Here is an 11950-nt window from a genome sequence, read left to right as displayed (position 1 = left end):
TGTAGGGATTAATATGGGTCAAGTATTATTTAATTTTAATAAACAATTAATTAAATCATCTACCCTTTAATTTAGGCAAATTACTTTATTTAAAACCATATTGCCTCTTCAATCGACACCCACACAATCGTATCCCTCCCGTTTTCATTGACCTTCGGCCCCCATCAGGCGACCTTCATGCCGTCGCCGGTCGCCGTAAGCCCTTGAGTCCGTCGTCGATCCTCACTACACTGTCCGTCGTCGACTCTTTAGTCGTCGACACTTTCTACCCTTTCATATGTTCATCAGCAACACACAGATTCTATGTAGAGTTGGGAAAACCCAAAATTTGTTTCATCTCCTTCTGTGTTAGAATCAAGAATCCTGCCCCTTTCCTTGTACTCAATTTCTCCTTTAAAGAAGCCTTACAAAGTTGGATTATACCAATCATTCTCTCTGTTCTTTTCTTAATTTTGACAGGTAAACCCATCAATTTTAATTTCTTGTCGTTGCATTCTTCATTGGGTTTAAAGAAGAAACTCTGTCACGTTTCATGTAATTTTTTTTGCGATAACCTTGTTTTCTTCTTTAATCGTGTTTTAAGCGTTCAATTCAGTTGTTGTGGGTTTTGTTGTAATGTTTTTCAATTGTTTGAAATCTGCATAAAGCAGTCAGAGTGCAGATATGGCTAAATGCTCGTTCAAGCTTGAACACCCATTGGGTATTGTGCCTTCAATCACAATTTCCTTTTCTTTTGCGGTTTTCTTGTTTCATTCTTGATCATTTGATAAGAATATTTGTTTAATTGGGTGTTTCGATGCCTGTTTTCTAAACGATTATTGCATCAAGATGTGCAATTAGATAATAAGATCAATTGCTAAACCTGAATTTGTCCTTTTTGTTTATGTAGAGAAGAGGAAATCAGAATTCTCTCGCATCAGAGAGAAGTATCCAGATAGAGTTTCAGTAAGACATTTTGTTTCTTTATCAATCAAACTTTATGCTATTCTATTTGTCTCTTAGCTCTTGAGTAAAATTTTGGTTTTAGGTGATTGTTGAGAAAGCTGAAAAATCTGACATCCCTGACATAGACAAAAAGAAGTATGTGAATGTTAACCTTTCCCATTTGTTGTATCTATATTAGTTTATATAGGATTATATGAAAGAAATAACAAACTACTTTCATCGGTTTGATTAGATCACTACAATTTTTACATTTTCTTTTTATGGTGTCATTTATATAAAAAGATATGAATGTGATGGGACCCACAAAATGGTAATAAGTTAATGTTTTTATTTCAGATATCTAGTTCCAGCTGATTTGACTATTGGTCAATTTGTGTATTTTGTTCCAACTGATTTGACCAATGGTGGATGGAATATATCAACATGAAACAAGAATGAGAATGAAGATTCTTTCATGAACGACATTATACTCTTATAGAATGAAGATTTTTTCAAGAATGACTGACTCACTATGAAGCTTGTATTCTAATAGAATGTTGCAAAAATTCAAAAAATAACATTGTATTTTTATAAAATGTGACAGTAAAAATTGTTTTTTTGTTTATTTTTGGACATTAGATTCTTCAATAATGTTAATAATATATGATTATTCTTTAAGAATGTTGTTATTCTTCAACTCATGGTTCAAAATTTTGTTATTCTACAAAATGTTCATTCAACCAGAATATGTATTCTATCAGAATTTGTATTCAATCAGAATACATATTCTATTAGAATATGTATTTTAAACTCTTGGTCCATATTCAACCCTACATCCACACAATACTTACCATCCACATTATAACCTAGCTATATATATATATATATATATATATATATATATATATATATATATATATATATATATATATATATATATTGTGGTTAAAGGCCACATTTCACAGACACTTCATTAAACTAAAAGTTTTACCATTTAATGTGATATACTTTATTTTAATAAACCCTTTCATTATTTCACTAATTAATGTGATTTACTTTTTTATTATTTAATACAACAAAATACTTTTTTTATGTAACAGTCATATATAAAATACAAAAATAATAAATTTATTAATATAAACGATTATAATATGCTGCTATAAATATTTAAATATCTTATTTTTTTTAAACAAAATTATTATGGAATTCAACATCACTAACTTTTAGAAGAGCAATAAATTTTACACTAACACTCATGGTACCGAATAGCAGTTGACTTGGTCACTAAATTTGTTCTCCGTGCTTTGTGGATTCCATTAATGGAAAATCGTATGCAAAAACCTCTTGTTAAAAATGACTAGAATCAGTAATCCGCGGAACTTTAATTAATCATCCTTTATCATGCAAGATTCCAGCATAAAAAGTCCCTGCATAGCATGTCCTTAAAAGGACCTCTCCACACTTCACAATAACCCATCTCGGAAATCACACTAAGATCGATAATTTTCACTCCCAGTTTCTTGAATCCTCTCTTTGGTACTGCATAAATTCTACCATTTCCACTATGAATTTCAGTTGCTTTATGTTTATGTATAATGCATATTAATTTTCAGTTTTAAAAAGCTCATCTGGCGAATCTCGACAAACAGGTTGTAAACATACTGCTAAAATGGAAGCAGCAATTCCAACGACAACTCGTCATGAGAAAGGGAGTACACCTACAAAACTGGAGGTAACACTTTTCATTGCTTTGTTTAGTGATCTTGAGAAACTGTGAATCTTTGAATAAGTTTTGGATGATCATAAACGAAACTGTTAAATTTGCAGGGAAAGTTTACTGCAATGGTGGTGTGTTGGCTTCTTGGAATTGGGTGTGCGTTTTCTTGGAACAGCATGCTGACGATTGAAGATTACTATGTTCATTTGTTTCCAGTAATCTCCTAATTAAACCTACCACTCACGTGGCATCACCTTCGTGTTACGTTGACTTAAACATCATACGTACCATTTTTTCAATCGAAAACTAACCATGATTTTAGACGATTTTCTGCAGAAGTATCACTCCATGAGAGTCCTGACGCTCGTATACCAACCATTCGCCCTCGGAACACTCGCGATTCTTGCATATCATGAAGCCAATATAAACACCAGGAAACGAAATCTATTTGGATACATTCTCTTCTTCTTCAGTACTCTCGCTGTTCTACTTGTAAGTCCCCAAAAATGTCTCAGATGTTTTTGGAAAATCAACAACGAAGTGATTCCGTTTGTGTCATGTATTATAGTTGGATTTAGCAACATCTGGTAAAGGAGGAATGGGAAGTTTCATCTGTGTGTGTGTGATAAGTGCTGCCTTTGGAGTAGCCGATGCTTATGTGCAAGGTGGAATGGTTGGAGACTTGTCATTCATGCTCCCCGAGTTCATTCAAGTTAGTACCTATAAATCAAATTATTATATATTTGTAATTTGTGTGTGTGGACTTGTTTTGACTATGTGATATAATGATTTGTCTTGTGGTTGGGGTATTTATAGTCGTTTCTAGCGGGGCTTTCTGCATCAGGAGCTCTTACCTCCACTTTGAGATTGTTTACGAAAGGTGTTTTTGATAATTCACAAAACGGTTTACGAAAGGGAGCACGTAAGTCCTTCACATTTATGTACTTTTACATTTGATTTTCTATATTGGAAAGTGGTTTTTCTTGGACCCCATCAATAATCAATAGGGGTGAGCAGCGGAACCGGTATCTGTTTTCGGAAGCGGGACCGTCTCGGAACCGTCGGTTCCGGTTCATAAAGTTTTGGAACCGCCTCAAACGGTTCTGATTCCGGTTCTCGTTTTTCTGGAACAGATACCGGATGGGAATGACATCAATATTTTTATTTTGTGTATTATGACTTTAGTCTATTAATCTTGCAAATGCGATTAAGTATTTTATTTTGTGGTAAAAGTAACTTATCGTGTTAAGTATATTTGTCAAAAAATGAGATAAATTCAGTAAAATATCATCATTTTCAGTTTTTATTTTTTATTTTTTATTTTTTTAAATTGACCACAAATTTCGTAGTGGTGTGTGTGAAATTAAAAACTAATTTTAAGATATTTCCTTATTTTCTTACCCAAAATAATGTTAAAATCTTTCTCAATCCAACAATCAATCTCCCACTATAAAAATTATTTTTGTTGCGAAATAGCTTTTAGAAAGTATGAATCAATATAAAACGAAAAACAATTTCACCATATTTTGAAAAAATAAACTTTTTTTAAGAGGCCATACAAATTGTTTTATCAGTAGGCCATAGATAAATATGTTGTCATTTGTACTAAAAAATGTAATTTTGTTAAAACCTCTCTCTTTTTTGACCATTTTGTGATTTTCCTAAAAGAAATTACTTTTAAAATTGTATTTTAATTTTAGTAGAATGGTTTTAGAATTTGTAAGAGCATTGGGTATGGGCCGGTGTTATAACGTCTTCTTACATGTCACATCAACCTTAACACCATGTAGGAAATGGTGTTATAATGTTATAACTTGTTAAGAGGTAGAAAAAGGTAGAGAGAGAAAGAGAGAAGGAGGAAGAAAAATGATTTTGATTGGTTCTTATTCCCGTTTCAAGAAGTGGTGACGGGCACGAGAAGTGCCATAACGAGAAGAAACGAGAAGGGGGGCGGTGTTCCCCCGCTATAACGCCGTTTTTGGCTTCCACCTCAGCCACAACGAGCACGAGATATGTCCACACCGTATCCTCTAAGGATTTGAAACTTTAGATACAATGTGAGCGGAGTTCGGAGGAAACGATATATAAGTGTATAACTATCTAGATTAATTATTTATCCTATTAATTATAATATAAATAAATAAATAAATAAATAAAATTAAAAAACCCGACTATAAAAAGGTTCCCTGCTAAGTCCAACTTTTTACAAAATTGCTCTATTTGTTTTTTCCTGCAATTTTCTCAAATTTGCAGTTATTTTTTCAAAAAAAAATTAATATAATGTATTCAAACATTATTCTATCCGGATAATACTTACTTGAAAAACAAACAAGGCCTAACATAGAGAAATCTTTGTTTTGCAGTTTTATTCTTCGCGCTATGCACAATCTTTGAGTTGCTTTGTGTACTTCTATATGCATTCATGTTCCCAAAGCTTCCAATTATAAAATACTACCGATCAAAGGCAGCTTCAGAAGGATCTAAAACAGTTTCAGCTGATCTTGTTGCCGGTGGAATTTACTCGCATTCTGGAGAGGTACTAATGTTAATGTCGTTCTATATATTTGTGTGTTATAACACTTCATTTTAATTTATTTATGTTATATTTAAATCGTTATACATATATTTTTTTAAGTCATTACAGTAAAAAAGAACTTTTATTAGTACTTTTATACTATAACAAAGATATATGATATGTACTTAATGAGATTGCTATAACTAAATAGACTTTTCAACCTGCAATGTTTAACATAAGGAAATGAGATTGCTATAACTAAATAGACTTTTCAACCTGCAATGTTTAACATAAGGAAATGAAAGTAAGATGCCACAATAAAAAGTCAATTAAAGTATATTACTATTATAACTAACACATTACCTTTTTCCAAATGGTTCTCTTTTAAAATAGTAGGTATGATTGCTAATCTTCAACCCTGGTTGGTTTCTTTGCAGATAGAATCAAATTCCAAAAAACTAGAACGATTGAGCATCAAGGAATTGTTACAGGAAAATATTGATTATGCAATCGATATGCTTTTGATATATCTATTAACACTTTCTATTTTTCCTGGGTTCTTATCCGAAGACACGGGATCACATAGCTTGGGTTCTTGGTAACATCAACACTCTCAACACACATCGTTCATCCATTATACCACAATTTATACGTAGGGTACAACGTTAGAAGTAGGAAAATTTTAACAAATATAATAATAATAATAATAATAATAATAATAATAATATAGGGAGTGTTTGACGAAAATAGTTATTAGCTGGTAGCGGGTAGTGAAAAGCTAGCAGCTAGAAACTGTAGTTTTTATTTGTTATATGAATGTTTGACAAAAATAATTAAAAGCTTTTCAAATATACAAAATTATAGAAAAGAACAATTGTTTAAATACATAAACATATTTTTATGGAAATTCTTCAAAATAATTTAAAAAGCTTTGTGACATTTTGTTAAACGCTACATAAAGTAGTTTTTAGATTTGAAATATTTTGTTTAAACAAAAAGTTAAATGTTGGTACTGTCAAATGAAGCTTTTTGTTTAAGCTATAGTGTTTTTTTAAAAGCTAAAAGCTACAAGCTCTCAAACGCTTTGTATCAAACACGTTCCTAAATCAATACACCATTATTATTATAGCAGGCAACAAATAATGATCCATTTAATTAATGATTTTGATTCTATTCCAAAAACAAAAGTACTACGTTTTCCTATTGGAATAAGATTGACCAAAACCGAAATGAAGAGACCAATAAAAAAATTAAGACCAAAGTAGATACATATGTTAAACCTAGGTAAAATGATAATTTCACCCTTGGCTCTTTCATCTTCGTCAAAGAAAATTTCTAAAATCAACATCAAAGATAAATATCCTAAACCAAATCATACCAAAATCCCTTAAATTTACTTATTATCTTTTTGCATCAAAACAAAACACTGTATATACCTTCCAACCGGATAAAACATATCTCGTGTAAGCTAGTCGCAACAGCCATTTTAAAACTCTTTCTAATAGGTAAACACCTTTTTCAATGGCATAGTTAGGATTGTGTTTTACGGTAGGCCAAATAATTTATAAAATATAATCGAGTAGCAAAATAAGTCAAAAACTTGCAACCACAATTTTTTAAAAATTGTCTAACATGAAAATTAAATCAGTTAATTGATTAATTAAGAAAATAGGAAAAAAATAACAAAGTTGGTGAACAATAATGATGTGATGTACTCAAAAACTTGTAACCATAATTCTTTAATCGCAGCAAAAACTATTCTCTTCATATAGAATTTGAAGTTTTTAGTGGATAGATCATATCAAAATTCATGTCCCTAGCCCCTTTTATTTAACAAAAATATTTATATTCTATATATAATATCTTTTTTATTTAACTAAAATATATATTTTATATATAATATATATAAAACTACAAATTTGTATGGGTGGGTCAATGCCCCCGTTATATCTATGTGGCTACCTTTTTGAAAAATAGAATTCAACAAATAGTCGAACTTGTAAAAATAATTAATGTTATGAAAAGAAATTTATAAGATAGAACATATCATTTGTAATCAAAGATAAGGTTGACATAACTGTATATATATTACTACATATGCAATAGACATTAAAGGATGCATTAGATAAACACTAGTGCGTAACATAAGATAAATAATTATTGTTTCATCATATCATCATATTAAACCATAAGTCTTTCAATCGATATTATCTATAATAAGCAGTTAAAGCTCTCATCAAAAGTCATATATGATGAGCAACAAAGTTTTTATTAAAAGCCATCTATAATGAGCAATGAAGCTCTAATCGAAAGTCATATATAACGAACAAAGAAGAACTCATTAAGAAGTAAGTCAACCAAATCAAACTATGGTCAAAAGCCCGATGTACTATGTTATCATACAAGCTTCCCTTCACCTCCAGAAATATCAACAACTCGTTAATTAAAAGGTTCTATTTAATAAATTGATGAATAATTCCAACAAAATTCAATCTCCATTACTTGGAAATGGAATTTTTGGTCAAGATCAAGAAGCTCTCACCTTGTACTCTCTAGAAATCGTTCGAATGAAGAATTGGGAGAAGCCTCAGAGGTTTAAGATAGGGATGAGCAAAAGGACCGAACCGGTCGGAACCGGCCCGAACCGGACCCGACCCGGGAACCGGCTTCGGCCAAAATTAAGAACCGAACCGGCCCGGCGGTTCTACCGGTTCCGGTTCTACCGGTTCCCGGTTCTACCGGTTCTTGTCATGTCTTCAAATGTTAGAACCGGTCCTCGAAAAATAGCATCATACGGTTCCGGTTTTTGCCCGTTCTACCGGTTTTTGCCGGTTCTACCGGTTCTGGTTATATCGGTTCCGGTTCCTACCGGTTCCCGGTTCCAAAAATCAACAAAAATAACGTCCCGGTCCCGGCCCGACCGGTTCCATCGGGTTCCGGTTCCGGCCGGTTCCCCGGTCCATATGCTCATCCCTAGTTTAAGATACTTAACTTCCAAAAGTTCACAAATGATTCCTCAAGTCATACTTACTCTAAACTCGCCCTAAGTGGACCTATATTTACTACAGCAAGTCCCAAATCTATATTTTTAACACCAAGTATTTTGTGATTACTAATTATAAATTTTAGATAGAAATTAAATGGGATGGTGTAAAGTACAAGTTGTCTAATTTGTTTTTCCGACTTGAAAACTACCACTTATTCTTATTGTTGAAAATTATCTACAACCACTTTTGACATGAAAACTACCGCTTATTCTTATTGTTGAAAATTATCTACAACCACTTTTAATAAGAACTTGAGTAAATTACACGTCCCTCGTACAAGTGTCAAAATGCATGTTTAGTCCCTATTTTTAAAAATTAACTCGGACCGTAAAAATATGCATGGTTTATCCCTCTTTAATTTAAATTTGCATACTTCATCCCTTGTGTGAGACATGGAATAACTAAAATATCATTTATAGTTTATTTTTCATTTATTTTAATATTTTTGATTAATTTATTAAACCTAATATTTATATCTCTCTCTTTATATTTTGTTGAAGAAGAATTAACCACCACTACCACCGGAATGCACAGCCACCACCACCACCATCGGAATGAGCAACCATCACCGGAAATCTGCACAGCCACCACCTGTGTTTCCCTGAAAAATAATCACAAGCCACCTCCTTCACCATCGCCACCCTCCTTTATAACAGCTGGCAACCACCCCGTTCGAACACCACCTGTCACCGCTCCATCATTAATATCGTCGGAGGATCCAACCTTTTGCTGGAGTGCAGATCTGAACAGGAAAATAGAAGCTTGGGGATGAGTGCAGATTCGCTACCATCTCGCCGGAAAAATGAGAGGCGGCTAGGGTTTGGTGCAGCGATGGACCACCCATATTTTCCGGTACAACCACCTCAAACATTCCCTTCTTCCTTCTCTTCCAGTGGTGAAACCTTATTTCATCTTCTCACTTCGATCTATAACCACAAATTGAGAACAGATCGAGAGCAAGAAACCCATATCTGCTATCCTCTTGCCGGATAAACAACAGGCGGCTAGGGTTTGGTTTTCGGCATGTGTTGTTCTTTCAGGAGGTGATCTGTGTAGCTTGCTACCCTCTCACCGGAAAAACGTGATTGCTTGCTTTGTGCGATTCCTGTTCCTCATCTATTTTCACTCATCTTCAAAGTATATCAACATTGGAAGAAATATAGCAGAAATGGGAAAGGGATACGAGGCCCAATGTTTGTGAAAAATGTCTAAATAAGAGGATCATCAAAATAATGAAACTAGGAATAAACGGTGGTGGTGTTTTTTTGGTATTGCCGGAAAGTTATGGAGACCAAAAGGAAACCTGGAAAAGAAAAGTGGGGAAAGAAAAGGGGAGGGTGGAGATATTTTTTTTTCTTTTTATTTAATCTAAAATTAATAAACAGATAAAAGAAAATTAGAAAAAGAAATTGCTAAGGGCAAAATAGTCTTTTAATGTTGGGAGGGATGAAGCGTCTAATTTTTAAACAAACAAGGGACGGTCCGAGTTAATTTTTAAAAATAGGGATTCAACGTGCATTTTGGCACCTGCACGAGGGACGATTCGTATAATTTACTCTAAAAACTTTAAAATTAATTATTTTTGAAACTTTTTTCATCTAATTATTATTATTTTGGAAATTATTATTATTATCCACAACTCCTTGTTTAACATAATTTCATTGTTAGGTACGTGCTTGTTCTTATTGCAATGTACAATATGTGGGACCTCGTGGGACGATATATCCCACTAATTAAATGCATGAAGTTGGAGTCACGAAAAGGACTCATGATAGCAGTTCTAGCAAGATATTTGCTCATTCCGGCGTTTTATTTCACGGCTAAGTATGCTGATCAGGGTTGGATGATATTTTTGACATCGTTTTTGGGATTAACTAATGGTTACCTTACCGTTTGCGTCCTCACTTCTGCTCCAAAAGGCTACAAGGTTCGTTTGTGTATTATACTAATTTAGTTTCATTTATTTCTATTATAACTATGTACTTTTGATTTTTATTATTAGATATTGTATTTTGATTTTTTGAGAAATCTAACCAAATATGACGGTGAAAAATTTTGTTTATGGATCATACTTCTTTTATAATTAGATAGATTTATCAAAATATATTATTGTAATAATAAAAAAAATTAAAATATAATTTTAATAAAAGGAATCATGGAAGTATAATGTTGTTTCTTGTCTACGATCGTTGTTTTATTTATTTGAAAAATATATAACGTGAAAAACTTTTTACATGATGATACCAAGTACCAAACCAGATATATTACTCTTATCTCCAGCCCATGTCATCGGTTCTATCAATTTATAAAATTAAACTAGAAAGACTTGTACACCAGAATCATATATTCTTGCATCTTCAAGACGAAGTAATTACTATTGCTATTTTTTGTTATTCAGTAATTGTGGCCTAATAAGTTTTATAACTATAATTTGAAATAAACTAAACGAACACTTCGATGTTAGAATAGTTATGAAGGGCCCAACATGCTTTTTTCAATGACCATTTTATATAAAGAAAGGCGGTTGTGGAAAATATAAACACCATAACATATGGAATTAGTTCCAATTTCGTAAGAAATATATATTTTCAATCTTATATATTTTCTTCGTACGTATTAATGTATGTGTTTTAATGATTATTGTTTGTAGGGACCGGAACAAAACGCATTAGGGAATATACTTGTCTTGTATCTTATGGGAGGTATTTTCGTTGGGGTCACATGTGACTGGCTATGGCTAATCGGCAAAGGTTGGTGAGAGATGTAGGAGCATGTTAATTAGACGTATTGCGTATGCAGTTTACTAGTCTTTTTTGTTATCAAGTGAAGAAATAAGTTATGGTAGCCTAATAAATTTATTGGGTTTGTTTTATTTTGACTCTTTATTTAGCCATGTAGCTAGATAATCCTAGGTAACTTTTCTATTTATATTTTCTATTTATAGTTGTATTTTCTCTTCTTTGTAAATATAACTTTCTTTTAATATTAAAACTCTAACCGTTTTCTCTTTAAATTGTTATTCGTTTATATTGTATCAGAGCTCTATCCGATTAAAATTAATTTTGTAGATCAATTTGTTATTTTTGTTGAAATTTTAGAAAAAAAAAAGTCACCACTATTCATCGACTCGGTACTGTTCACTGGCTAGGTACCATTCTTTGATTTTTTTTTTCAAAACGATCCTTCTTTTTATTGTTAGGTATGATTTTTTTGGTTTGTTTATATATTCCGTTTGGTTTGATTCGTTCTGTTTCAAGGGTTTTGATTGTTGTTATTATGTTCGTTGTTAGTTTCGACTTTTGTATCTATTGTTGGTTTTGGATTATTTGTTTGATTGTCTATTGGCACTATAACTAAAAAGATGATGTTCTTTAGTCAATTAGTACTCAACTCGATGGCAATAAGTATGTCCATTGAAGTTATGTTAGACGGCTGTGAATTATGCAATTTTATTTGAATTATGGAAGACTAATAATTCAAATATTAATATAAGGTTTATAAGTTTCAAAATCACCTCAAAAGCTCAAATTCAATCAACATCAAAAGATATTGTTGATTGATTAATAAAATAATTATGGGATACTAATTAGAACTTCATCCTATCATCTAATTAAATATCAAAACATCACATTTTGGATTTGGGAGAAATGAAAACCTCATAACAGTAGAATCGAGAACATGAATTAGAATGTTACATTCATAAGTCTCTTTTTTGATGACTCCTCCTCCAAACTCTTGAGATATCTT

The 11950-nt window shown here is 32.2% G+C and overlaps 1 protein-coding gene across 1 annotated transcript; it reads left to right on the top strand.

Moving 5' to 3' along the window:
• The first annotated feature begins 663 nt into the window (after nt 1-663).
• On the top strand, nt 664-11197 carry LOC145105128 (equilibrative nucleotide transporter 3-like). The gene is made up of 13 exons (XM_079042260.1): nt 664-700; nt 890-945; nt 1028-1080; nt 1282-1349; nt 2538-2656; nt 2752-2856; nt 2978-3133; nt 3210-3353; nt 3458-3563; nt 5005-5177; nt 5594-5754; nt 9872-10130; nt 10854-11197. The coding sequence occupies exons 1-13, from the start codon at nt 664-666 to the stop codon at nt 10959-10961; spliced, it is 1545 nt and encodes a 514-aa protein (XP_078898386.1). The 3' UTR covers nt 10962-11197.
• The last annotated feature ends 753 nt before the right edge of the window (nt 11198-11950 follow it).

The sequence above is a fragment of the Lactuca virosa genome, chromosome 4 (genome assembly GCF_052849685.1).
Source record: "Lactuca virosa cultivar CGN04683 chromosome 4, Lactuca_virosa_CGN04683_v6, whole genome shotgun sequence".
In the NCBI taxonomy this organism is placed as follows: Eukaryota; Viridiplantae; Streptophyta; class Magnoliopsida; order Asterales; family Asteraceae; genus Lactuca; species Lactuca virosa.
The sequence above is the reverse complement of the archived record's forward strand: the minus strand, read 5'-3'. Positions and strand labels throughout refer to the sequence as shown.